This window comes from Elephas maximus, chromosome 7, assembly GCF_024166365.1.
Source record: "Elephas maximus indicus isolate mEleMax1 chromosome 7, mEleMax1 primary haplotype, whole genome shotgun sequence".
NCBI classification, from domain to species: Eukaryota; Metazoa; Chordata; class Mammalia; order Proboscidea; family Elephantidae; genus Elephas; species Elephas maximus.
In genome coordinates, this window is record NC_064825.1 from 100,321,712 (window position 1) to 100,349,356 (window position 27,645).

Genomic DNA, 27,645 nt, shown 5'->3' on the forward strand with positions numbered 1-27,645 from the left:
CATTTGACTGTATGATCTAGAGGCTTCTCTCCCCACATTATCCCCACCTACTTCTTGGTGGGTTGTGAGCATGGGTGCTACTATGAGTCTCCTTGACACAAAGTGCTACACCCTCATCCTCCCGGCAAGAGAAAAGCATTCCAGCCAGAGAGCAGCATGTGCGAAGGCCCTGGGGTGGGTGGGAGCATACTGTGTTCCAAGTATCAAGAGAAGGCCATGTGGCTGGAGCAGGGTGAACAGGGCAGGATGAGCTTGAGGTAAGACCATCAGCAGGGCCTATAGACCAATGGAAAGGATCCTGGAAGAGCAACAGAAGCCCATGCCAAGCTCCATGCAGGGAGCCTTGTGACCATGTTGGTGCTCTGTGGCCAGAGATGAAAGGTGGGCCCCAGTGGACAGGAGGGACTTTTACACTGGTCCCAATGAGAAAGGACCATGTGTTAGACCAGGGTGATGGGAGAGGAGTATATACTTGAGAAGTATTCAGGAGGCCTTGGTGGTAGGTCAGCTGTAGGGGTGAGGTGCCTTTGGGATATCCAAGCAGAGGTGCTGAGTGGACAGTTGGGTATATGGGCCAGGGCTCAAGAGAAGGTCTGTGTAGAGATATAAATGTGGGAGTCACTCCTTGTGGGTAGTCATTGTGGTGGCACCTCTAGCCTGGCTCTCTTTGCCAGATTAGGTCAGGAGGGTGGCGGGGGTGGTGTGGCCCGGGGATGGAATGTTGCCTCTCTGGAAAGAAGGAGGACGGTACTGGACAATAGCCAGCATGGTTAGGGGACTGGTCCTCTCCAAGTGTCTTGGCAGGGCAGGGCTGGGGGTGGGAAGCCATTGTAAGGGGATGGTGAGGTGAGATTCCTGTAGACATGCGCTCCAGGCTCTGAGTCGGGGAACTGGCCCAGATGGGGGAGACCGAGGCTTCCCAGTGCCCTGATGCCTGGCCCCCTCTCCCCACTGCATCCCACAAGGAACACAGTACAGAGCAGGAACATGGAGTCCCCTCAGTGCACATCCCTTCCTCCTTGCAGGTGACCTTGAGCACCTTACTCAACTCACTGTCTCCCTCCGAATCCTCCTACGTGAAATGCGGATAAAACCGTTCTTCCCCAAGAGGCTAGAATGAGGGCTAAATAATAAAGAGCACATGAGGCCCCAGCAAAGCTCTTGGGAGAGTGGACCGTCACTGTGGGTTGATGCCATTGTCCCATCCATCCCCCTCCTACCTCCCTCCGAGGGTGTCTCAGGACCACCCCCAGGGATACCTCCATTGGCCTGCCTGGCCAACACGTTTAGTCCAGAGACCCAAAGGCTCTTCTGCTCCCAAAGTCTTGGGGTGGGGGTGGGGGGATAAATGGTCAAAGCCCAGGGTGCCACAAAGCAGACATTGGGTTCAAGGATGTACTCCCTTTGCTGGACAACATCCCCAGTGTCTTGCCAGCGCTGGCCCCCCCCCATAATGTTTATGGCCTCAAGGCTTTTCCTCCAGCCCCTCCAACCCCCTCGCTGGCCCATCATCAGTTTGAGCAGGTAGCCTGCTGACACTGGCCTCTGACTTCTGACCCCTGACCCTAGACAGTCCCTCTGGGCTGTGCTTCACCTCTGCTCTTCCTGTCTCAGGGCTGTTACACCATGCTCCTCAACGCCTTTGAAACTTATGTCTACCTGGCCGGAGCCCTCGCCATAGGGGTGCTGGCCATTGAGGTAAGTGCAGGGCACCCACTATTGCTGCTCTTCTCCCCCCAGCAAGGCTCAGGAGGGGTCTGGGGCAGACACCCCCAGGTCCTGCACCCCCACCTCCTTTCTGGATCTTCTTAACCCAAGACCCCATGTACTCCCCCACTGTGGGGAAGATGGGTGGTCAGCCGACTGTGTCTGTCTCAGGGCAGTGGGGATGGGCCAGCTTTGAGAGCCCTACATTCCCGAACCCCTTGAGCTTCCTGCGTGCTCTTGACAGTGGGATCTGCACAGCCAACTTGAGGGAGGGGCTGCAGCCTGTGGTTCTAGATGAGGTCCTTCCTTCAGGGGCTATGTCGCCTTGTTAACCTCACCATCGTGGTCTTAGCACCCTTTACCTAGGGCTCCAGGGCCCCCTCTAAAGGCGGCCAGCTGCAGCCCTTTTGAAGCCACCAGTAGGTGGCGCTTCACCTAAAGGGAGGCACCGCCAACTCCCTTCTGCCCTCGCCCAGATCTCCAGTGGGCTGCTCCAGGAGGTTGGACAGGCAGGTTGCCCACCCCACTCCACCACCCAGCCTCCCATCTCCAGGGCGGGGAGCTTGCCAGTCCCTGACCTGAAGGGAGATGAAAAGAGGCAATGGAATCTTCCTGTCCCACTCTGCAGGGCTGCCTCCTGGGTGCCCAGACATCTGCCCCTTGAACATAGCCTTGCTCAGGTTCTTACTACGCCCACAGCCCTGCTTCCAGCAGCTTTGTGGAGGGCACTGGGGATGGGAGAGAGGGAGGGTCTTAGCTTCATTCCTTATTCACCACACACAGTGCATTCTAGCCCTGGGATGGAGGGGCCAACAAGTTCTGTCTAGTGGGGGGACGCCAGCCACGGACGGGAAGCAGTAAGTCTGCACTGGGACCTGGGGGGAACTTCCGGAACAGCTTTTAATGCTGAAAGAACGTGGCCTTGCCGTCCAGCTTCCAGCTTGCCTCTCCCCAGATTGCAGGACATCTGAGTCTCAGTTTCCTCATCTGCAAAATGGTGCTAATCACCCTGCCCCCTGGGCATTGTGGGGATTACAGATGGCAGGGAAACATGCTTGGTACATAGTAAGGGCTCAGTAAGCAGTATCTGGGTGCTTGATTCCACCAGAACCCCTCATACCTGCTCAGGTCCCGTCAGCTGGCTGCTACAGGAGGCAGAAGCCTGCCTCAAAGACTCGGCCCTATCCCAGCCTCGCTTCCGCCACCCCACTGACCCTCCTGGTAATTTGGCCATGAGCTCATGGTTTGAGGACTGTTCCTTGTGCTACTTGCAAGGACACCTTAGGCCGTGGGCATCAGAAATCTGGTCAGAGAAGGGAGTCCCTGAGTCAGGGCCTCTCTACCCCAGCATCCCAGGGCCCTTAGGCAGGCCGTCAGTGACAGTGCTTATCGTGATAACTCTGGGGAGGGCTGCGTCTTCGCTGCCTATTAATAGCCTTGGAGGGGTTTTTACTAAGCACCTACTATGTAACAGGTACCATTATGTTATTATACTGACACCTCACCATTTCCTGTGAGCTTAAAGGGGTTATGAGCATGGGCTCTGAGGTCAGAATGCCTGGACTCAAACCCCAGGTCTACCTCATGTAGCTGTGTGACTTTAGGCAAGTTACCTGACCTCTCTGTGCCTCTTTCCTCCCCTGTGAAAAGTTTCCGAGAAAGCACGAAAGATGGTGCACACGCTAAGCTCCTCAATACATACTCAAGGCAGAGAAAGGAAGGGCCTTGCCTGAGGTCACTGCTGGCAAGTAGCAGAGCTGGGATTTGAACCCATGTCTCTCGGTGTCCAAGGTCCCCTTTCCTTCCATGACGCTATGTGGCATGGAGGCGGCTGGGTAGTGAGAGGGTCTTGCCCCCAGGGGAATGTCAGAAATCTCAGCAGCAAGGGTAAGGTAACAGTGGGAGGTGAGCCCTGGTCCCGCCCCAGAGGCAGCAGCCCCTTCCCCTCAGGGTGGGACACCCCACAGAGGTCTGTGGGCTCAGCCTGACAACCTGACACCTACTTCCTTTGCAGCTTTTCGCCATGATCTTCGCCATGTGCCTCTTCCGGCACATCCAGTAGATGAAGACTCACCCCACCCACCACTGCCTAGCACCCAAGGCCCTCCCCTTTCCCCCACTCCTGCCATCCTGGCCCCAGGGGAGGAGGTGAGGCCTCATGAGGGACCAGGAGGAGAGGGGGGTGGAGGGAGGACAGAAATAGCTATTTTTTTAACAAAACAAAATGAAGATACAAATATGGACTAATGTGCCCCCTGCCTGGACGCCGGGGTGGGTGCCGTGGGCTCTCAGAGCAGTCCCAGTGCCTGAACCCAGGAGGCAGTCTGTACTAGAGACCAAACAAGCACCAGTCCCAGGGCCCCTCTGCAGGCCAGCAGGACTCTGGCAGCCCCGGGTCTGGGCCCCTTCTCACAGCGTCAGGAACTGGTGCCAAGAAAGCGAGGATTTGGGCAGTGAGGAGGCAAAAGCAAATCTCAGAGAGACATCAAAACCCAGGGGACCCCAGCGGCCACGTCGTGCAGGACTCAGAACCCACAGCACAGTTTCTGGTCTTCCAACGGAGAGAGCTGTCCCACCTCCAGGGCGGGGCCCAGAGTGGATTGCAGACATGGAATCCAAGAATGGCCTGGCTGCCAGGAGCTTCGCCTTCCCCATCTGTTGGACCAAATAACCTCAAAGGCCCAGAGAGGGGCACTGACTTGTGCACAGTCACACAGCACATACATGGCAGTTCTGAACTAGACCTAGGTGGTCTCCCAACTGCCTGTCACTCCATCCAGGGCTCTCTCGGTCCCAGCAGATCTGCTGGCCACCCACATCCCTCCCTGTCCCCTATATCCTAGGAAAAGAGGGTTGGCCAGGAAGCACCTCCTCCTAGCTCTACAGCAAAGAAAATTCTGGGCTATGTTCACTTTGCTCTCCCTCCCTCCTCTCCAAGCCCCCACATGTGCACATGCCACATCTCCTTCCTACACTGCCCCCCTCTCCCCACAACCTCACCCCCTTCCCTCTTCTACCCTGACTCCCAGGGCTGGAAGGAGCCCCCAAGATCATATACCAGAACTGAGGCTTGGATGTCTCCACAAGACCCCTGCCAAGACTTCACCCTCTGCTTTCATACCCCCAGGGACGGAAAGCTCACTACCTCCCCAGGCAGCCCTCCTGCCTTTGGACCGCTCTGACTTAGCATCAGCTCAATACATGGAAGAAGTTTCTGTTTTTCTGTGGTTTTCTCCGTGGCATCCCCTTTGCCCTCTCTCCTTCCCGGAGGGTGCATTAAGGTCAGACATTGTCTCCCCCGAGCCCTCTTATCTCCAGGCTAAAGAACCCCAGGGCATCTCAGCCACTTCTGCGATAGTTTCCTGTCCCTTCTCTGTCCACATCACATTTTTGAGTGTTCCCTCCAGGTTCGGGCAGGGAGAGATTTTCCCAGACTCCTTCACGCCCACATATCAGCTGTGCATACACAGGCCTCAAGCTCTATACCAGTGCTGGCAACTGGATTTCATGGGCACATTGATCCTGATCTGTCAAAAATGGCTGCCGAGGATACTGAGGTTCGGGCTGGGCTCAGTAGGGAGAGGGCCCAGGAATCCCTATTGGTGATGCCTGCCAGGCATGGTAAGTTTGATTAATAATGTCTGCCAGGAAGAGTAAACTTGATTAGTGAGGTCTGAATCTGCTTTCCTCTCCAGTCCCAGGTCAGGGTCCTGGGAAAAGCTAGTTCTGTCTCCTGGGATCCTGTGCCAGTTCCCATCCTCCCCAAGTGGCTTCTAGTCACCCAGAGGAGTCAGAGCTACGGCCCAGAGCCCAGTGTTCCCGTCTCTGCCACCCATTCCCCATCTGAGATGCAGCCAGGAGCTCTGTGCCTGCCGTGCAGATGCAGTTTGATCCCTTACCCCATGCCTTGCTGTTCCCTCTCCAGGTCTCTAAACCGAGCCTTCTCAAATTGTCCCTGTAGCAGCCTGCCCTGGTGGCTCCATAAATAATCCCATGAGCTCCCTAGAGGCTGGGCATCCCAAGGAGCCAGGAGCTGCAGCTAGTACTCTCTCCCCTTCCTGAATATTGAGGTCAGGCATTGTCTTCCCACAAGCTTGATTAATGATGCCATAGGTGTGGGGATGGAAGGACAGGCATGGTGTCTGCTCTCCTCTCCACTGTCCCACTTCAGGGTGGGATGGTGAGCATGGGGCCTGCCTCTCTCTAGACCTATCCACACGCATAGCTCCAGCTTCCTGGCAAAGGCAAATGGATGGTCTGAGTTTAACAGAAAACCCAAACCCAGGTGGAGTGGGGTTCAGAAGTCAAATTGGGCAGCCTTGTGGCTCCAGCCCAGGGACTTTTCAGCCTTCTGAGGCCCCCAGGTGGGTTGGGGACCTTCAAGGTATGACGAGCACTGGGCATCTGGCACCATCATTCTCCTCCCGTCTTTTTTCTTCCACCTCCTTCTGGGCCGTATAAACATTAGAGAGGATGAAGAGAAGCTTGGGAGAAGGGCAGGTCATGAAGGAACATCTGGGTGAGGTGCCTTCTGGAGTGGACCAACTTTTATCCCCAAGGGCTTTCCTAAAAAGGTGCCAAGGAACTCTGAATCAGCCATGATTCTCCCTCGCCCCCCACCGCCACTGACCACACTCTCAGGCCAGGCTGGTAGTTATTTGCAAGGCTGCCTGAGACTGTTCCTAGGAGCCTTGAAACATGAAACTCAGCCCAAATCAGGCTTGCGCCTCTGGGGTACAAGACCTGCAGCCACTAGGGCCCAGGTTGAGCGGATTCAGGTACAGCCCACCACAGGCTCTGGTGGCAGTTGGGGAAGGGGGCGTTCTTTCTTTACTCCCACTCACCCCCCCCCCAAGAATTAAACCACCCACAACTGAGACTTCCTCTGACCCCACTAACAGAAAAAGGGACAGGGAAGACCTTACACTGTTAGTCACACATTCCGCCCTGTGCTGACAGCCAATTTCCTGCTCTGAAATTACGCATCTTGGCTAAGGGAGGATGCATCATAAGGGCTGGGGTTGAGGGAGGCTGATCCCCTCCCCTGGCTCCCTGTTAGTTAGTATCCAGCCTTGCTGCTCAGGCCCCTCCTCAGTCTCCATCGGCCCCTCTCTCCTATACATGCCGATCGAGCCTGGACAGGACCCCTCAAACCAGCCCAGGACTCAACACTCCCATCTCTCTGGAAGTTCCCTTCTGCCTTCCCTATGGATCATATATCAACTCTATTTTAAAAAGTGTAATTGATTCTTGCGGTAGATAGCAGAGCTAATTTATCACATTTATCTCCTGTGAGCCCCCCCCCCTTTTTATATTATGTACGAAGAGGAGTTTTGTAATATAAAACAGGACGCCCACACAGATAGTTTTGCACTGGTTTCTGTGAGTTTCTTATGAAAAGAAAGAGGAACGAAGAATAAATAGTGACTGTGAAGAAAGGTGGTCTTGATTTGGGGTGGGGGTGGACGGGATAAGGCAGGAGCTTGGCTTGAGGGTGCTGGGGTCCAGCCACAGGGGTGGACCGGGGGGAGGGGGCGTTCCAGGTCACCTCAAGCTTTTAGGAGAGCTGAACCCCCACGTGGCCTTCCTCTCCCCTTCTGTCACTGCCCCTTCCCAATACTGAGTCCTCCTTCCCTTAATGCCCCAGACCTTATCTGGGCACCCCCATAAAATCCTGCCCCACTACAATGTTTAACTCAGCAACATATTTCAGGCACACTGCTGTGTGCCAGAGCCCAGATGGCCCCATCCTAGCGTGTCCTCACCACCACGCATAAGGTCCTGACAATTGCTCCATTCAACAGCTAAGATGGAGGCTTAGCAGGTTCAGCCCCAGCAGATGCCCACTGCAGAGCGGACCCCAAAGCCTGTGTTTCCACCTCCCTGCTTGCCTAGGGCGGTGGTGGTTCAGTGGTAGAATTCTCGCCTTCTGTGCCGGAAAACCAGGTTTGATTCTCAGCCAATGCACCTCAAGCACAGCTACCTGTCAGCGAGGCTTTTGTGTTGCTCTGATGCTGAACAGGTTTTAGGAGAGCTTTCAGACTAAGATGGGCTAGAAGAAATGCCTGGTCATCCACTTTCAAAATTCAGCCCATGAAAAACCCCTGTGGATCCCAACATGCGATCCACACCGACCACGGGATCGAGTCGGGGCTGACCCAACAGCAGCTAACAACTAGCCTGCTTCCTCAGGTGGAATCTACCTGCTGAGCCCAGCTCTACCTGGGACGACAAGTCATCCACCAGCCGTTGAAAGGTTAGCCAGGCCTTAAAAGGCTCGGATGGGGGACTGTAGCCTGGAGCACTGCCCAACCAACAGTGACAGCCAGCAGCTTCACCCAAAGAAGGCAGCAGGCTCCCGGCAGGCTCAGCAGCAGGGGGCAGGATTTTGGGTAGAGGCACACGTAAGTGGCCAGAGATGGATGCCAGGAGAAAGGGCCCTTCTTCGGAGACCAGGTTCCCAATCTGGCTCAGCCCTGTCACCAGCAGCATAGCCTGGGGTACCCTCTGGGCCTTTCTCATTTGTGTAACAGTGCCACCAGCCTGCTGGACACAGACCTGTCACTGGGCGTGGCTGCAGGGCCAGCTGGGCACTGGGGTAGGCAGGGGAAGGTTCCCAGTAAGCCATACAGAGGGCAACCTAGACAGCAGCCAGAGCTGGGGAAACCTAAGGATCCAGAAGGGCAGCAAGTTGGGGCCTGTGGCTGCTTCTCTCTCCACACCTCTCCCCGTTCCTCATGTGGGAACGTGCTGGAGAGAAGGACAGCATAGGAAGCAGGGACGAATGGGAACACATGGGCAGGTGGGCCTTCAGGGAGGGACAGGGCAGGGGGTCTTTAGCTCCCAGGGTCTCAGATGGGCTGAACCAGGTGAACATCAGACCCTGGAGGAGATACCAAGAGACATGGAAATGCCACATTTTTCTTCTTCATCTCCAAACCCCATCACTCACTGGTGGCCTCTATCTGGAGTCACCTGTGTGGGAGGGCTTATGGCCACTGGTAGGTTCTGGACCCACTGGTTGGTAGGAGGGGGCTCCCAGGGACTTTGGGAACCTGGGGCAGAGGTGCCACTAGAGGCAGAGCAGCCTGGAGCCAAGGAGAGCTCCAGCTGGGCCAAGCCTAGGGGTGGAGACAGGTCTAGGCTTCTGGCCCACCTGCACAGGATGGCCGAAAGGGAGCCCACCCCTGCCCTCCCCATCCCCCAGCTGGGCCATGGGAAGGTGTGCATGTGTTTAGGTGGGGGGGGGGTGCCCAGACTGAGGGGAAGGAGCACAAGGTCTGTTCTCAGGCTTTTCCAGGCATCAACAGAAGCCAAAATCACTATCTTGGCCAAGGGAGAGGAGGAAGCAGCCCACAACCCCCCTCTAAGAAGAAACAAAGGATCTCCGGCAGGACCCTAACTTTGCCCAACACCCCCATGACTCAAGCCCTCTAGTCAGTGTCTGTTGGGGGAATCAGAGACCAAGAAACTCAAGAATTTAAGGAGGCATCACATGTGGGGTGGAGAACAGAGGTACAGAGGCCCCGTCTCTCCCCACACCAGCATCTCAAACCTGAAAGCCCAGAAATCCCCGCATCCAGGGAGCACCTGGGTGGAGGGGAAGGTGTGCCCCTGCCTGCCTGGGCCTGCCCCCTGCAGCAGGCATGGGCAGCGCTGGGCAGGGCAGAGGTCGTCCTGTCCTCCGAGAACCAAAGGTGACAGAGGCCGAGCCCCACCTGCCCTGGCATTGGCGGGGGCCCTGGCCTGGCAGGCGGCTAGACTTTCTTGGATCTTCGGCCAACTTGGTAATAGTAGTAAATGCTGATGACAACAAAAAGGAGGCGGCTGGCCAGGAGCAGCAGGACCCCCAGGGACACAAGACCCGTCTCGGCGAGTGAGGCAGTGACCACTGTGGGAGAAAGGGCGGGGAAGGGACAAGTCAGAGAGGCTGTGCCCTCGCTCCCCACCACGGGAGGCCACACTGAGCGGGGAGCCCTGGTGTGGCCACCTCGATGGTGACATTCTGAGCCCAGGGATCCTGCCCCCCAACCCCAAGCATCGCTGTTCTGATGCTCCCCACGCAGCAGGTACTGGGGTAGACTGTGGCCAAAACCAAGCGTGTGTTGTTACACACATGCTGGGTATGAGAGTGAGCAGTGGGTTGTGGGAAGAGGCAGGTGCACGTGTGTGGGGGAGGGCTCAGGGCCATGGTTGTACACGTGTGTCTTCAGGAAGACACAGGTACATGTGAGCACAGGTGTGCAGGACCTGTGGGCATGGGTAAGTTCAGCCACTCAGGTCCTACCCCCATCCCCTCTCATTTCCTGCAAACTCGAATGGCTTGAGCTGGAGGCCGGGCGCACAGCTGCCCTGCTGAACCCCCCCACCCCTCCCTTCCTGGCCCACCTCCACACTCACCCAAGAACTGGATTCCAAAGTAGCAGGCTTCTGTAAGCAGAGTCCACCTGATGATAACTTTCTCAGCCGTGTATAGAGCATTCCACATGATCAGGGAGATGCCTGGAGTGGGCAGAGGGCAGGTGGGAGTGGGGGGTGGAGCAGCCCAGCCCCACCCACCCCTTTCTCCTCCCTTCTGACCACTACCGCAAGATAGCCAGGACCCTGCACCTCCACAACCCCACCCCGACTCACACTCCTCAAGTAGTAACGTTTCCGTCCCTGTCCTTTTCCCTCCACGTTCAACTCTGCTGCTTCAGCCAGTCACCTCATCCCTGCTCATGCCATTCCCAGCTCACTATGGGACACAAGCCAAGTCACTTCCCCCCACTGGGACTCAGTCTCTCCACCTATAAAATGGGAGTATTGAGCTGCAGCCAACCTGTCTATACCCAGTTCTGTGTTGATGGAGTCTATGAGCTAATGGTTATCTGGTCCTATAGTTGTATACTCTTTCCACTGGAATTCCTGGAGATAGTAAATCCAAGCCTATTAAAGAATCACTCTAAGGAATTCCCTGGGGTGGCGGGGGGTGTGGACCAAATTTTCTTGGTGGAAGAGCCACGAAGGGAGCCTTTCCAGGCCAGCTTACCCAGCATTGGCTAGCTCTGAACACCAGATATATATCATTGTATGTCAACAAATCTAACTTGTAACTCCAGCTCTCCCACTGTGTGAATGAAGTGCTTGAAGCTGCCCCAATCTCCACCACCCCGTCTCAAGGATATTTGAGCCAGTCCTTGGAGGTTGAGTAGAGGTGGCAATCAGCACAAAACTGGGGAAACTTCACGTGCAAAAGCACAGAGACCTTGTGAAACGCGACAGCACATCGTCAGTGTGGGTGCAGTCCAGGCCCCGTGGGGGGTGTGAGGGGAGGTGAGTTTGGGAAGGCAGCTGGATCCACCCCCCAGAGGACCCTGAATGCCAGGCAGAGGAGCCTGAATGCCAGGCAGAGGAGCCGGGACTTTATTCTGCAGGCAATAGGGAGCCATAGAATGTTTTGGAGAAGTGGAGGAGCACAACCTGTGCTGAGTTTTAAATGCCCTAATTCAGCTTTCTAGCATGCACTGTGTGCAACTCAGACTAGAGAGGAAACAGAAATGGTTCAAAAGAGAGGCTTGTGAGGGTCTGAACCTTGGCAGTAGATGGGGAAAAAGATGGAGTGGGTGTGAGGGGTTGTGCACACATCAAGTTGTTTCTGTCTCCTCCTCTATGTTGTGAGGCCCTGGAAGGAAGAGCATGGGCCTCATTCATTTCTGTACTCCAGTGCCCAGGGTGGTGCACTGCACACAACAAGCGCTCAATAAGTGTCCCAGATGATGGCAAAGACAGAGCTCCAAACCACTGAGTGCATTCTGCCAATGGCCATAAGATGGCAGCACACACCACAGAGACAGACTCAACAGCTGATTAATGATGTATGGGTCGGGGGCGGGGGGCCACAAGCTCCAGCAGAAGAAAGGAAGTGGGAGCTCTCTGCACAGATGCAGGCTCCCCACTGGGTCCCCTCAGGTGCCCATCCCCTCCCTCAGCATATCCCAGCCACACTCACTGAGGAGAGCACCGCCATAAAGGCGGACTGGGGTCTTGCTGGTCACCTCGGCTCCGTCAAAGACTACATCGTAGAGCTGGTCAGGGAAGGCGAGGGCCTGCAGACACAGGGAGAGATGCTCAGAGGTTCAGCTCTTGGGAACAGTTGGGGGCACAGTTGACACCCTGGACATGTCCTTCCTCACCCCCAGGAGCTGGGCCACTGTCCCTGGGACTGTCCAGGATTGAGATCTTGATTGTTCCCCCCTCCATGCCAGAAGAGAAGGCTCTGGGACTCCCCGTCGGGGGCAGGGGGACAAGGGGTCAGGAAGGACCATGGACTCTAGGATGCTCCAGTCAGGGCATGAGTGGGGAGGCCACCAGAGCCCTGGGGGTGGGGCCTCAGAGTGATGGCAATGCTGGGAGAGGCAGCCAGGGGTCCCTGGGGAGGGGAGGGGCAGGAGCCCCAGAGAGAGGCAGGGCTGGGGAAACCAGACCCAGGGCTAGGTCACAGTGGTGGGGTGGGGGCTCACCATGATGGCAATGCCGGAGAAGAGCACAGCCGAAACAAACTGCCAGACCCTGGGGAGGGTGGAGAGGAAGACTGCAGCCAAGCCCCTGGCTGCCACCCCAACCCCTCGCTGCCGCCCCAGGCCCCAAAGACCCTCCCCTCTCCAGCCAAGTACCCGGGATGGCTAGTTTGGGGGAAGTTATGAGACAGGATGGAATCAAGAGGAAAGACCATGCGGGCACAAAGCAAAGTGAGGAAGGGTCTTCTGCAGCTCCCCCCACACACAACCTCGGGAGCCCCCCAAAACACACAGAAATGCTCACTCACCTGAGCCCCAAAGGCTCCCGAACTGCAAATTTGATTTCATTGCCCAAGACCTGGCTGATCTGTAGACACACAGGGGTCAAAGGAGCCAGGCTCAGCCAGCCCACTCACAGCCTCCTGAGCCCTGCCCCAGACACACACAGAGACCCACTTGGGCACCTTTGCTTGGCAGACAGTAGCCCAGGCTGGGGCTCCTACTGCAGTCACACCTCTCCTGCCTCTTTCTGACCCTGAGGTTTAAAGGAAGCTGAAAACAAGGTGGCTAAGAGCACAGCCAGACTTGGGCTTGAAACCTGGTCCAGCCACTCACTGGTGTGGCTTCAGGTGAGTCCTTTAACTTCTCTGAGCCTCAGTCTCCTCCTCTATAAAATGGGGATAATAATTGTATCTATATTTCCCAGGGAAATCAAGAAGTTTAAATTACGCTTGTAAAGCACATGGCATAATACCTTGTACATAATAAGCACTCAATTCTAATCATCTTTTGTTTTCATTATTATTGTTGTTCCTCTGACATCTCCATGAACTTTCTAGAAAAATGAGCTAAATTCCAGGGCTCCCCAGATGGTGGGCCAGCAGGCCTGCCTCCCAGATTGGTATGCATAGACAGCCCCTGGGCATGGCCAGCTCCAGGCCCCTTCACAGAGGCCCACCTTAGAGCGATGCACCTCTCCATCATCGTCCTCCCCGCCCACACCAAGGATCTTCCGAGTCTTCAGGCGGCTCACGAGGTCCGTCTGGCTATGCTTCTTCATCAGGGGTGGGGGCTGCTTGGCCGCCATCTTGTCCTGAGTCCGGCCTCTGCAGAAGAGCTGAGGGGAGACACTGGCCTCAGGCCACTGGCCCTGCCCAGCTTTGAGACCTCCGGGGAAGGGTCCTAATAGCAGGGGGAGGCCAGACCCCACCGCAGGGACAGCTGGTGTCTCCTCAGCCTGTGGCAGTGGGATGGGGATCCAAGGACCCAGGCTCAGCACTCAGCTCCGAAACTACCCTGCTGTGTGATCCTGGGCAAGGCACTCCCCTTTTCTGCCTCAGCTTCCTCACCTGTAAAATGGGTTGGGGCAGACGCTCCCAAGGCCCTTCCGACTGTGTGAGCCTGTCTGGCCTAAGTGGGCACAGCACACCCAGGGTGACAGGCTGGATGGAGCCTTATAGATGGCTGGAGAGGAGCGTGTGGCCAGGACAAGGTGTGTGGGCCTGGGTGGGGAGTAGGGTAACAAGGGGCCTGGGTCAGCAAGAGCAATCAAGACCCAGAAGGATGATGTATCCAAGCCTGAGGCAGGTGTTTCTGAGTCCTGAGGTCCAGGCTACCACTGAACTTACGCTTAGGCCACCCCTGCCACCCAGCAGGCCCTCCTTCCCTCCCAGACAGCCTCCTTCAAACCTACAAGAAGGCGGGTGGTGGCTGCAGGACTCAGCTCAGCTAAAGGAAGGGCTTGCCCCTCCCTGCCATTAACACCCAGCCCCTGTACCCCCACCCCACCCCACCCCAGTGTCTGCCCCATGCCGGCTTTGCCCCAGCTCCACCTTGGGCCAGGTCTGGAGCACCTACTGTGTGTCAGGCACTGCGCTGGGCACCGGAGATGAAGAGGTGAGCTGAGGGCCTTGCCTTCAAGCAGCACAAAATCTAGCAATGGAGACAGGAATACAATCAAGAAAAAGATGGCATAGCAGATGAAGGCTGTTGGAGGCCAGAAGAGGGGCAGGGGAGAAGGGGTTTACTTAATCACAGCCACCCTGCAAAATGGGTCCTATTTATGCCCATTCTGCAGATGAAAAAATCAAAATGAGGTTTGACAGAAGGCTAGATTGAATAACAGTGGTATCCCCACTGAGTGCCTCCCATTCTTCCGGTATCTCATTTCCACTCACTGCCACCCTCCTCTGGCCTGGGTGACACAGTTTGCACTTGCCTATTAACCTAAAGGTTGGCAGTTCAAACCCACCCAGCAATGCCAAGGAAGAAAGGCCTGGCGATCTGCTTCTGTAAAGATTACAGCCAAGAAAACCCTATGGGGCAGCTCTACTCTGTAACACATGGAGTTGCCGTGAGTCAGAATCGACTCAATGGGCAAAACGTTCACCACCCTCTACAAGGCAGGAAAAGACTCCCCATTCGCAGACAAAAAAAAAAAAACCCGTTGTCATTGAGTCAATTCCGACTCATAGCGACCCTATAGGACAGAGTAGAACTGCCCCATAGGGTTTCCAAGGAGCGTCTGGTGGACTCAAACTGCCAACCTTTTGGTTAGCAGCCGTAGCTCTTAAGCAATACGCCACAGAAATTGCCTGGCCCTTAGCCAGGAGGACCAAGCTGCTTGACCAGACCTGCCTGGCAATGCCTCAGACCTGGGTGGGCTGCCCATCTTACTCCTGCATGGTCCCAGGCAAGTCTTAAACTTCCAGAATCCCCAAAGAGGCTGCCAGAGGCAGCGTGGAAATGTCCCCAGGCCACCTCCAGTTTTCAAGCCTCCCAGTATCTTAAAATAAAGCACCCAAAGAAATAAACATCAGAACAGAGAATCAAAACTTATAGGGTATTTGAATAACGGAGCTTTAGACTTTGGATAAGGAGCCCTGGTGGTGTAATGGTTAAGCTCTCGGCTGCTACCCAAAAGGTTAGAGGTTCAAATCCACCCAGCAGCTCCACGGAAGAAAAGAAATAGAGATCTCTGTAAAGATTAAACCCATTGCCGTCGAGTCAACTCTGACTCATAGCGACCCTATAGGACACAGTAGAACTACCCTATAAGGTTTCCAAGGAGCACACCTGGTGGATTTGAGCTGTCGACCTTTTGGTTAGCAGCCAGGGCACCTAATCACTATGCTACCAGGGTTTCCTGTAAAGATGACAACCCAGGAAACCCTGGGGCAGTTCTACTCTGTCCTATAGGGTCGGTACCAGTCAGAAACCACTTGATGGCACACAAGACTTTGGATAAACTGCGGAGGTAACATATCAGTTTGTGTTTAGAGGTTATGAATCAGAATCAGCAACCGGTTGGGTTTTGTGAGCATGATATCCAGCCAAATGGCCCTCTTACAACACTCTCCAGCACTGGCCTTAGTTCCTCACCTGTAAAATGGGGGTAACAATTCCCTCCACCCTCCCACACTCCCAGGGGTTCTGGGGAGAAAACCGGTGGTGAAGATCAGGAAGGCAGTCTTGATGCCAGCACAACACAGAGGCACTTGGTTAACACTACTGCTTCACAGCACCCACCCTGTGGGAGACAGCATGGCAGTGGGTGCCAGTCATGGGTGGGGGCATGCCTGATCCCACCCAGGGAAGCCTAGGCTCTGTGCACAGGCCAAGCCAGGGTTTAACCGCACTGTTCTGGCAGGGCCTGGGGCACTGTCACAACACCTCAGCTGCTTGCCACCACCTTCTCATGTGTCCAGATAGAAACTATAATTAGCCCGGCGCCCCTCGCACTACCAGGCAGACACGCTGCAGCTTCCCATGAGAGCCAGTGAGCCGCTGCAGAGAACAGGGAAGAGCTCAACACCATCACCCACCCATCAGCGAGGAAGGCATCGGACCTGCCTGCCCTCGTCCTTCCTCTTCGGGCTTCCCCTCTAGCCTTTTATTTTAAAATTTACGTAGAGTAAAATTGACTTACTGAGTCCTGTGTATTTGACCACATGTAAAGGTTCATGTAACTACTGCTTCCAAATTAGTGCACAGAGCAGTTCCATCCCTTGTGCTATCCCCCAGTCATTCCCTCCCCTCGCCCCTAACCCCTGGCAACCACTGATCTCTGTCAGTCTAGGTTTGTTTTTTTTCCCAATTATGTTACATAAATGAAATCATATGGTAGATAACATTTTGAAACTGGCTTCTTTCATTCATCACGATGCCGTTGAGATTCTTCCAAGTGATTGTGTCTATCGAGAGTCCATTTTTCGGTGATTGTGAATATAGTTGCTGTCAACACTGATGGACAATTTTTTGTGTGATCCTAAATCTTCATTTCTCTAAGGTAAATACCCAGGTGTGAGATTGCTGGGCTGTATGGCAGGAGAAAGTGTCAAATTGTTTTCCAGAGTGGCTGTACCATTTTGCATTCCCCCAGCAAGGAGTGAGCATTCTAGTTCCTCCATGTCCTCGACAACACTTAATATGGTCAGTCTTTTTATTTTAGCCATTCTAATAGGTCCCCTGACTTTTGAAGCCCTTTCTCATCCAGGTTGGCCGTGCTGCCCGATTCAGTCCTGCTTTGCCCCTTACTGGCTGTGTGACCTTGGGCAAGTCATCTCATTCCTCTGAGCCTCAGTCTCCCCATCTGAGAAATGAAGCTATAATTCTCATCTCTTAGGGATCTTGGGGCAATATAAAAAGATAACCTTGGTCAGACCACTCAGAGTAGCACCTACACATTTTAATGAAGAAACTGCCTTTAGCGAGGATCTGCTGTGAGCCAGGTACCGGGGTGGTGGGACACGGCTCCTATCCTTAAGGAACTAAGTGAGGAGGGGGAGGCTGTATTGAATATCGATTAGAGCAAGTTACTTCTCCTCTCTGAACATAGAAGTTCTCATCATATACGCTGCTTTCCTCTGACTGTGTCCCCCCCCCACACACACAGTGCTCCCATCTGCACCCTAGGCCTGAGCCCCTCCTCCCTCTAGCCCACAGCTGCCCCCTGCAGTGCCACCAGCCTGGGTAGGTGCAGAAGGGGGAGTACTGTGTCCTGGGATCCATGAGTGGACGGGAGGGACAAGCTTTATCCATGGCTCTGCCATCAGCTATCAGGTATCAGGGCTGGGGGGCCCCCATGGTGGCCCCAACAGTGAGCATATCACTCTATGGCTTCATAGGGAGAATGGAATCTTGACCCTCATCTCCAAGAAGAATCCCTGTCCCCTTCCCCAGTCTCCCATCACAGCTAACTGCTCTGAGCATGAGTTCTGTCCCTTCTTCAACCCCAGGACTGTGCCCTGCCTGGGGAGGGCAGGCAGGCACCTCCAATACTCATATAACCCGGCAGCCCCTAAACAGTCCCAGCCCCAAGGCAAACCACGCTCACGCCTCAGGTCTGCCCATGTCCTCTTCTCCCCTTCAAGGCCACTCTGGGTGATTCTTTTTGGCCTGGCACCATTTAACCTGACAGCATCCATACACACGTGACAATGAGAACAGAGGGTGCCTCCCCCCACTGTCCTCTGCACCCCACTCCGTGCACCCTGGCCAAGCACTGGCTTTGGAGCAGCAGAGCCTGGGTTCCAATCCTGGTTCTGTCATCTTACCAGCTGCATGGCCTTGGGCAAGTCACCACAGCTCCCAAGCCTCAGTCTCCACCCCTGAGAAATGGGGGTGTGTGCTGGTGGAGAGAGGGAGTGCAGGCTGGCACCTGTGGGCAAAGCGCCCTGCCCAGTGTGCACCCTACTTATTCCACTTCCCTTTGTCCATTCAACCGTGCACAATGGAAAAAGCCTGCCCGACTGCCTGCCTGCCTGCTGGGCTATCATGCTTCCTTTCCTGGCCCAGGCTTCCCCCGGTGCCAGGCTGTAAGAGGCTGGCAGCAGGCGGGGAGGAAGGCAGCCCTCCACCTGCAAGCTCACAGGGAGGCAGAGGAGGGCCTGCCAAGCAAGGAGAAGGGGAAATGTAACTTGTAGCCCCCAGGCCCTGTGTTCATGATCTTGGCATTCGCCCCTGGCCAGCCTCTCTGACCTCAACCCCCAGGATTCCCCAGTTAAGCCAGCAAATCACTGTCCTTTCAAGACCCACTCCCACTTCCGATGCTTTGCTCAAACTGGAAGGTCCTCCTTGCCATTCTGCTGCTCCTATCTGAATTCTCTGTGTTCTCCAAGGAGGTCTTTGCACGACTCCACCTCCAGGCAGCCTTCCTGGGGCACAGAGCCCTCACCCTCCTCTGGACTAATGGGCTTCAGTGTCAGTGGCCGCTGGCCACGTCTAGCCTTACACTCTTGATCACTTCCCAGCAGCTCCATGCCAAGACTGTGAACAGTCTGAGGGCAGGGCTGGTGCCTGGATCTCCCCACTGGGCCTAGGCCTGTGCTGGGCATGCAGTAGGCACTCAGTCAGCACAGCTGAGCTAAGGAAACAAGACCCCTAATCGTACCCAGCACATTCAGAACCATGCACCCTTGCACCCTTACACCTGGCAAATGGGAACCTAAGGTCCAGAGGGGGACAGGAGCTGCCCAGGCCACTTGGAAGCTGGCGGCACCGGAGGGCTGAAGGGGCCTGACAGTCAGGCAGAGCTGGGCTTGAATCTGGGCACCCCTGTCGGTCAGGTGACCTTGGGCAAGTGGATTCACCTCCAGACCTCAATAAAACACGAATCATACAACAGTGCTTAATTCGGGGAGATGGGGCGTGCAAAAGGACCCCAGGAGAGCGGGTACAGATACTCTCTGCAGAGTGCCTGGCATATGGGGGTGCCCAGGAAATGGTGAGGGTTAGAGAACTAGGGGCCCTGACATCACCCTAAAATCACCCTAGCCACCTCGAAATGCTGGGCCATCATTAGAAAGTGCTACAAGGCCCGGATTTCTGTCGTTTTTATTCACTGCCTGGAACAGCTCAACGAATATCTGTGGGCTGAATGAGTTTTCCACGGGTGGGTGGAAGGGTGAGCGGCCTGTTGCTGGCCGAGGTCTGAGTCCTGCAGTCTTCCTGTCTCCTTGTCTGTTGTGGCATCTGAGGAGGAGGCAGACAATCTCCAAACAGCCCCAGGGATAGCCAGGGGGAGGGGGCCATGACTGGACAGAGGCCAGGCAAAGCCCCCAGATGCTATGAAAGTAGGGGGGAGCTTGTCAGGGTGTAGAAGTGTCAAGGGGGATGACAGAGTGGGAGGGGACATACTTAATAAACTTAATGATTGGGCAAACCTGGGCTCAATTCCCAAGTCTTTCTCTTAATTGCTGTGTGACCTCAGGGAAATGACTTAACTTCTCCGTGCTTCTATTTCCCATTTGTGAAACCAAACTATTACTTCTACTTAGCTCACAAGGCTGTGATGGGGAATAACGAGCAATGCAGCCGAGGGGCCTGGCACGTGGTACGTGCTCCATAAAAGACAGCAAGTAATAATATGAATAGGGTAGCTAGCTACACAGATGGCAGATCAGAGGGGCTGGGGCATCATCCCCATGCAGATCGTAAGGGGCCTCCTCCACCCTGCACGAAGCCTTCCCAGGAAGCCTGGTTTCCATAGAAACGGAAGGACTATAGAGCTGTCCCTGACATGGAAACTGCACCCATGAGGGTTGGTTTAGGAACTGGGCCAGCAAGAGGGGAGGGGGGAGAAGAGGAGAGGGAGGGGGCCTCGGGGTCCAGAGTGCCCACCAGTTGCTGAGTCTCCCAGTGATTCAGGTGGGAGTCACTGCCGCTGAGCACCACAGCCAAGGAATCACTTCCTTGCCAAACAAGACCCTCTGCTGCAGGTCAGTGGCCTGTCTCTCCCCATCTGTGCCCAGAGCTGCCTCCAAGGGCATCTGCCCCAGAACTGGGGGTGATAACACTCATGTTATCACACCCATTTTACAGATGAAAAAACTGAGGCTCAAGTGACTTATTCAAGTGTCCCTTGAGGTAAATGGCAGGGCTGGGGTTCGAACCAAGTTAACTATGTTTTAACTGGACATCTTGAGAGAAGCTGGAGACGGGGATGTTTGGTGAACTTGGCCCCTATGATGAACTGAGCTCTAAGCCATCTTCTCCATCACATCTCCCCGAAGTAGGGGTACCTGCCTATAGTATACACTTTTAGGGGAGGCCTCAAAGCCTCCAGCCTGGTGGCTAGCATCTCAGGTCCTCCCCGAGGTCCAGCCTCTGGTGGGTTAAGGCCCTGTGACTCCAGCATGACCTGGAAGGGCTGCAGGGGGACCCATTGTTCTGTTATCACACTGGTGCAAAATAGCTGGAAATGGGCCCTGGCAAGAGAGAAGGGGAGGCAGGGAGCAAGCCTCCTGCTCCCAACAGGTGGGCTTGGGCCACGGGGGCTGGAGGGTTCAGAGCCTGCATCACACAGCCTGTGGCCCCTTCTGGGGCAGCCCGATTGTCTTCCTGGGGCAACCCAGCAGCCCTCTGGACAAAATGAGGTTTACAGAACCCCCACCCAGCACCCACCACCTGGGTCCTAAAGTAGGATGAATCTCGCATCCCAAGGGCTGTAATGGAGAACTCAAAGGCTTGGGGTTAAAGGGACCTGTGTGCAAATCTCAGCTCTGCCATTATCAGCCCTATGCCCTGGTGGCACAATGGTTAAGCACTTGGCTGGAACCCACCAACCATTCCAAGGGAGAAAAGACCTGGTTATCTGCTCCCACAAAGATACAGCCTGGGAAACCCTATGGGGCAGTCCTACTCTATCCTATAAAGCAAACAAACATGGCTTTGGGCAGACTAACCTCTCTGGAGCCTCAATTCCTTCAACTGTCAATGGGGATGATAATGGGTTGTTGGGAGGGTTAGAGTTAAATGAGGAAGTCACAGGGCATAAAGGAGGCTTTTGTGTGAGTGGGGCAGGAGTGGGGTTTTCAGGGCACTGGCTGAGGGCAGAAGCAGAGGTGCTGGCCCTTTGGCTGCTCCTTCAGGCTTGCTTTCTGCCAGTCCTGAGGAACGTAATTATCCTAAAGGCCACGCCTGCTTAGTCAGGCTTATCTCTCCCAATAGACCAGGAGTGAGGAGGGCGGGGCTGCGTCATCTATCCCTCTCATCATCCCAGCATCTCCGTCAGGCTCACTGTCACACTGCTGCTGACAGTGAGGATGACAAAGAGTAACACCGATGGGGAGAGGATGGGGCACGATGTGAATCCTGTCCCATGACTAAGCTCTGAGGTCAAGAACAGGACTCCATGCCCCATTCACAAGAACCTCCACAGAGGTGAACCCACAGGAGGGTGGTCAGGCTCTGAGCTGGCAATGGACGGCTTGCACCAAAGCAGGAGGCTAGCAAGTGTGTCCGGGGTCACTGGTCTGGGAGACAGGGCTCTGAGGACACATTCAGATTCTGCCATCGCCGGTGAGCCATGGTCCCTCTTTGGGACTCAGTTCCTCACCTAAAAAAAATGAGTGTGGTCCCCAAGCAGGGCTGGATTACCCAATAAGCAGAGTACACACAGGCCCAATCACGCCTTCCCACCAATCTGCAGTGTACCATTTCACCTGTCCCCCACCACCGCAAAGATGTGGCGAAACCCATGTGAAACTGCTCACCACAGATTAGCAAGTAAATACAATTAAGTTCCTGCGTACCTTGATCCATGCAAGCTGGTGCTTACTCGTTGGTTAATCATACCCTGTCCGAGGGCCCCTTCCATCTCTGATATTGCTGATTTTGCTTCCAAAACCTGCTTCTCACTAGCCATACACAAGGCCCTAGCTCAGGCTGTCCCACCCCCAGGTCCCACCCCCTCTCTCATTGCCCGGGTGACTCACAGCTTCTCAATTTCTATCTCTGCTAGTTCTCGATCTCTTTTGAAGGCATTTAACTTCCAGAAAGGCAGAGGAAAGTCCAAACTTTCATCACAAACATCTCCAAGGCTTCAGGGACAAAACAAAAACAGTCCCTGCTGGGTTGGAGAGCAGTAGAGGGCAGAGCAGGGGGCAAGGAGGAAGGGACATCCCCAAGCGCCTCACCCAAGGGTCTGAAGCTGCTGATATGTGCACGACCAGGGAACAGGGACGGGGTGGGGGGGGTCATACCTCTGATAAGCATCCATCACCACTCAGAGGTCTTATCTGGCCCCAACGTGACTCATAGAGAACTTCCATCCCTTTTGACCCAGGACTGGCCAGGCTCTCCCCTTCACCCGGTAACCAGGTCAGGGCCCTCAAGGGCAGCTGGTGTTGTCATAGGGCCAGCCTGGCTTCGGGATCCCATGGGGCCAGGGCTCTGATGAGAATTCACCCCTCCTCGGCCCCCACCCCCCACCCCCAAGGCTGCTGGGGAGCCTGCAGGGGGAGGAGAGGAGGGCAGGAGGGGAAGGGAGGGGAATTTCTTTAAAGGAATGCTCCCCGATTTTGAGCCAACTTTTTCAGAAGCAAGTGGTGATTTGTCTTCTGGATGGGTGGGAGGCGACAGGCAGAAGAGCCGCTGTACTTTTCCCAGGATAGGGACAAACCAGGACCAAAGTCCTAGACTTGTCCTTCTGGGGCTCGGGAATCTGGTTTAGTGGTTAAAGGAGTGGATTGAGACTCAAAGGGCCTGTGCGTCAATCCTGGCCCTACCACTTACTAGGAGCCCTGGTGCCACAACTGTTAAGCGCTTGGCTGCTAACTGAAAGGCTGGTGGGGGAGAAAGACCTGGCAATCCGCTCCCGTTAAGATTACAGCCTAGGAAACCCTAGGGGGCAGTTCTGATCTGTCATACACGGTGGCTGTGAGTCGAAATCAACTCAAAGGCACACAACCGCCACTACCATTTACTAGCTGCATGGCCTCGGGCCAGTGACTACTCTCTACCTCAATTTCCTCACCTGTTAAATGGATGTAAATGATGACACCTACCTCACAAGTGAGAAGATGCACAAAAAGCACCTAAAACAGTACCTGTGTTGTAGCCAATTCTCTATAAAAATTGGTACTGTTCTTTTCAGGCTAGGAGACTCAACTTCTTTGCCCCAGTTTCCCCCTTAACCAAACCAGCTCAGTACAAAGAGAGTGGTAGAAGCAAGTAGTTGTAGGAGGGAAGCGGGGAGAGAACAAGGGTCACTCTGGGCCAGAAGGAAGACGTTGCCCCAGTGCATTACTGCCCTAGCAGGCCTGGGGAGGGGGCTGGGAATGGTTTCCATGAGGTCTGAAGCCCTTTGGGGCACTAAGCTTGAGTAGCTCACCTCCACGTCCCCAGGCATCTGGGCGAGGTGCAGTCAGTGCTGCTAATAGAATGACTGAGAAGCAGGGTGCAGGGAAAACGCCCTGGGCCAGGAGTCAGAACATCAGGCACCCGCCCTGCCATGTGTCCTGAGGCTGTGTATCCTGGGGCCACTTACATACCATCTCTGAGCACCCTTTCTCTGATCTATAAAATGGGGGGCTTCAACCCTTCTCAGCCAGCCTTGCCTATCTCTTTGCCACCCCCTCAACCCACTCTAGCTGTACTGGCCTCCTTGCATGTTCTTCAAAGATCCCAGGCACACTCCAGCCTCAGGGCCTTTGCACTTCTACCCATGCAGCTCACTCCTTCCTTCGCCTCCCTCAAGTCTTAGCTCAAAAGCCATCTCCTCAGGGAGGCCTCCCTGACTACCATTTAAAATGGTAACACCACCCCCAGCCTTTTTTCCCCTCACCTCCCAATGCACTATATGATCTGTTGTTTACTTATTTTACTAGTTGTTCACCTCCCCCTTTAAACATCTGCTCCATGAGGGCAAGAATCTTTATTTTGTCCACAGCTATCTCCCCAGTGCCTGGAATTAGGCCCGGCACTTTGTTCAACAAACCATTTCGGGAACAGCGCTCACATTTTGTTCAATCAGTGAAAATAAAGACCAGCCCCAGGCTGTGTGAATATCGGGGGTTACTGTTAATCTCATCCCACCCTGCTTCTCTCCCCAGCAGGAGCCAGCTCTCCCTTTCTCTAAGAGGTGGTGTTGTTATTGTTAGGTGCCATCTAGTAGATTTTCCACTCAAAGGGACCTCACGTAACACAGTAGAACTGCCCCATACGGTCTTCTACGCTGTGATCTTCACAACAGCAGATCACCACGTCTTTCTTCCGTGGAGGGACTTGTCGGGTCTGAACCACCAACCTTGTCCGTTGGCTTACCGTTGTGCCACCAGCGCGCTCCTTTGGCAGAAGTGAGACCGCCCAATAGTCAGGGAAGGGGTAGCTGAGTGTGGAGTTAGAGAAGCAGCAGGGCCCTGGGGAGATGGGGCCAGAGCAGGGGAACCTGCAGGAGGTGACAGCCAGGCCTGGGTGATGGGGTTTTGGGTCTCAGCCCTCCATTCCAAATTTGGAAGTACTGATGAAGCTGATAAATACGAGCCAGGGTGGCTGGTTCCCAGGATGCTGGCGCCAGGAGGAACCTCAGGGTCCAGGTGGCCCATTTTACAGATGGGATGAGAGGGCTGGAGAATATGCTGTGTCTTATTTACTAAAAACTCACCAAAGAAAACCTTTCCCTCCTCCCGCCGGGCCGAGCCTTTTAGACTTGAGAGTGGGGCTGTGGTTAACGGGGTGGATAGTGCCCCCCGCCGCGGCTCTTCAACAAAACACCCCCGTGCCCCTGGGATCTGCGGGCTGCAGGAGGTCGCCAAGTCCCCTCTTCCCAGGCCGCTGGGAGTGGGGGTCCAAGTTGCGGCACAGCTGGGATGGGCATCCCTGCAGCCCCAGGGCCTTCTCCCCGCAGGCTGGCCCCACCGAGAAAAGTTTGTCTGAAGGAAACCAACCAGGAAGTGAGGGGCGGTGAGGCGAACTTGGCCGTCGACGCTGGGCTTTGATGGAGCCCAGGGCTTTTCGGCCTCCGCCCCGCTCCTGTCCCCGCCCCGCCCCCGTCTTTCGCGCAGAGAAACCTGCTCCCTCCGGGTTGCAAGGAGGCGACTGAAGCCCCGCACTGAGGCGAAAGGAGGGGTGAGGGGACCCAGAGCGAGCGCCGGGCCCTGTGGGGTGTGCCGGGGGTGGGGTCGTCGGTTCCGACCGCCCCTCTGCGGAGCGCAGCCGCTCCCGGGCGGTAAAATGACCACGGTAGGGGGCCCTAGCCCTCCCTGCGCCGGCCCAGTGACCCCCGCGCTTCTCCTTACTACGCGCGTGGCTCGGGAGAGGGGTGTCTCTCTCCACCTGTGCCCCCGGCCGGCGGCTCAGGCGCGGCCACCATTTCTGCCTGCTCCTCCCCAGCCTGGGGGCGGGGGTCTCGTCCTGCCTTGCCCCTCCCCCCTCTCCAATCCTTTTCTTATCTCCCGGCTCCCGACCCTAATCCACTTTTCAGACCCGAGGCCGGGGAGCTGAGGTTCCCAGACAGGGAGCTCCGGGTTGTTGGGCGCCCACGGTCCTCCCGCCCAGTATCCCCGCCCACACGGCTCCAGGAACGAGGAGGTCTGGCCAGACTTGGGGGGCAGTGGGAACTTCGCCACCTCCGTCTGCGGCTCTGCGGGGGCGGGGTGGAGGGGCTCGCGTACTCCTCGGACCCGGGAACAATGGTGGGGGAGGGGCGGGGGAAGAGAGAGAGGCGGGAGGGGACCGGGAACAGAGCGGGAGGGACAAAAGCAGACCCCAAAGATAGAGCAACTGCTTTTCGCTCTGTTTCTCTCTTGCTCCGAAGCAGAGAGGCAAGCCCGAGAAGGGAAGGCAGAGGGTTTAATCAACAGTGCAAGGAGGTGGCGGAAGGGGAGTGACGGAGAAGAGAGAGAAATCGAGTCAGCCGGGAGAGCGCGAAGGAGAGAAAACGGGTGCTGCAGGACGACACCTAGGAGAGCCGGGGAAGAGACCCCTCGGGTCCCGGCGGATCCGCGGTGCCGAGAGGTGCCGAGACGGCCGGCTAGCGCGCACGGGATCCCCGCCTCCCGGTCCGCACCCCCTCTCCCCCGCAGTCCCTGCGGCCGCAGGAACCCCGCCGGGCTGCGCTGCGCAGGCACCGGCCGGCCAGCGACAGAGGGGAAAGTGCCGGGCTCCGGAGAGACGGCGGGAGCAGAACTTACGTGCCTAGTGCATACTGGCGCCGGCGCTGCGCGGGGCTGGTGAGCTGGGCGGACGGTCGGTTCGGGCGCCTCACATCGCGCCACCGCGCAGGGCAGGGCAGGGTAGGGCCGGGCTGGAGTGCGCGCGGCGCCCTGCGCGGCCAGGGTGTACCCGAGTCTGGCGGCCCGCGCTGGTCCCTCCTCTCAGTGCCGCGCACAAGCCAATGGCGCGCCGTCCCCTCCCACGCGCCCGGCTGCCTCGCCCCCGAGGGTGGCCGCAGGGGCGGGCGAGAGAGAGGGGTTGGGAAGACTGGGCTCCCCAGCGGAGGCTTTCCTGGAGATCGCCTGCGGGGCGTGCACTCACGCCCTAGAGAAGGTGCTTGGGATCAAAACGGGGTCGGCAGACCCTAGCACGCCCCGTGCCACCCAGAAGGACTTTCTCGGCGAATTCGAAGACGGCGCCCCCTTCCTTATACTATCAACACCCCCACAGGCTGACAAACCACTTGCCTTAAATATCCCTGTGGTATCCTAGGGCTTAGGCCATTGTCTAGAACTGAAGGCACTGCTTCAGCTGGTAGTGTTATCCAAATGTGTAGTAACGATTACAATAATAGTGACTGTTTGCTGAGTGCCAGCTCAATGCCAGACACCGTGTACTAAGCGAGTTACAAGTATTAACTCTTCTAATTCTTACAACGTATGAGGTCGGTAGGATTGGTCCCATTTTACAGGTGGTGGTCATGGTCATTAATGTAGGTCCCTGGGTGGCGCTCTTTGCACTTGGCCACTAACCAAAGGTTGGGGATTAGAATCCACCCACCAGCACAGCCTAAGAAAGGCCTGGAGATCTACTTCCGTAACATCACAGCCGTTGAAAACCCTATGAAGTGAAGTTCTACTCTGACACATGTGGTGTCGCCATGAGTCAGTTAACCCCACAGTCACAGGTTGGGTCACTGATGTTTGGTTTCATCTAGCCTTCAGATCTAAAGCCTGGGTCCCCCTTCCCTCCCTCTACTTTGTGCTATTTTTGCCAAATAACAATCCTCCTCCCCCTCACCTTTTTTCTCCATCTTCCACCCTAAATCGCCTCAATGGTTGTTGCTGTAAATTGCACTGTTACTGGACTACGATCTCACCTGGGGCTCCAAGATACCTGGAGGGAGGGGGGCACAGTTGACAGGCATTTTATCTCTGCAAATCCTGGGGGGAGTGGTAAAGGGGTTGGGGGGTCCTGGGGGGCTCTTTGGGAGCTGACAGGCTGATGAAGGTGATGTCAGAAGACCCAGACTCCTACAAACAGTACTCCCCCAGCCCCAAAATTTAGGGCTCATTTCGACCCCCTGTGACCAGTAATGTGCTCCCCACCCCAAAACCCACCACTGCACACCCTCCCTCTTGGAAAACTGCTTGGATCTCTTCATCTTATCAGATGGCCACAATGGGGGGGGGGGGCGACAAGCAAGGAGGATGACAGGTTCTATTTTACAAGCTAAATAGATAGAGCAGAGAGGGATGAGTGGCTGCCCCAGACATCTAGGTAG

At 55.7% G+C, this 27,645-nt stretch overlaps 2 protein-coding genes across 13 annotated transcripts in view; one reads left to right on the forward strand and one right to left on the reverse strand.

The window, feature by feature from the left end:
* TSPAN18 (tetraspanin 18) overlaps nucleotides 1–27,645 on the forward strand; it is a 269,240-nt gene that overhangs the window by 215,260 nt on the left and 26,335 nt on the right. For 7 of the 11 annotated variants that reach the window (XM_049890963.1, XM_049890964.1, XM_049890962.1 and 4 more), the window contains 2 exons: nucleotides 1,615–1,698; nucleotides 3,722–7,058. The exons of 1 other annotated variant lie outside the window; for it this stretch is intronic. In XM_049890963.1, coding sequence (XP_049746920.1) covers nucleotides 1,615–1,698; nucleotides 3,722–3,769 — 132 coding nt within the window. In that variant the 3' untranslated portion in view covers nucleotides 3,770–7,058. Of the gene's footprint in view, nucleotides 1–1,614; nucleotides 1,699–3,721; nucleotides 7,065–27,645 lie in introns of those variants that run through there. 3 more of the 11 variants (XM_049890966.1, XM_049890970.1, XM_049890972.1) reach the window with 2 other exon arrangements.
* On the reverse strand, nucleotides 7,067–26,256 carry TP53I11 (tumor protein p53 inducible protein 11). 2 transcript variants are annotated; one of them, XM_049890973.1, is made up of 8 exons: nucleotides 26,120–26,256; nucleotides 14,064–14,138; nucleotides 13,165–13,323; nucleotides 12,515–12,573; nucleotides 12,210–12,258; nucleotides 11,699–11,795; nucleotides 10,108–10,209; nucleotides 7,074–9,598 (listed from the first exon to the last, which is right to left on the reverse strand). In XM_049890973.1, exons 3-8 carry the CDS (start codon nucleotides 13,291–13,293, stop codon nucleotides 9,465–9,467), a joined length of 570 nt encoding a protein of 189 aa, XP_049746930.1. In that variant the 5' UTR covers nucleotides 13,294–13,323; nucleotides 14,064–14,138; nucleotides 26,120–26,256; the 3' UTR covers nucleotides 7,074–9,464. The 2 variants fall into 2 exon arrangements, with proteins under 2 accessions (XP_049746931.1, XP_049746930.1); XM_049890974.1 differs by lacking the exons at nucleotides 13,165–13,323; nucleotides 14,064–14,138; nucleotides 26,120–26,256 and having other exon boundaries at nucleotides 7,067–9,598; nucleotides 11,776–11,795; nucleotides 12,515–12,554.

What these genes read in the sequence shown, in the direction of transcription:
- TP53I11 (XM_049890973.1), bottom strand. Translation starts at nt 13,293, where the DNA reads ATGGCGGCCAAGCAGCCCCCACCCCTGATGAAGAAGCATAGCCAGACG. An exon ending in GAGAGGTGCATCGCTCTAAG is followed by an intron (nt 12,574 to 13,164) that starts GTGGGCCTCTGT and finishes GTGTGTCTACAG; the next exon opens with ATCAGCCAGGTCTTGGGCAA. An exon ending in CTTTGGAATCCAGTTCTTGG is followed by an intron (nt 9,599 to 10,107) that starts GTGAGTGTGGAG and finishes TTTCTCCCACAG; the next exon opens with TGGTCACTGCCTCACTCGCC.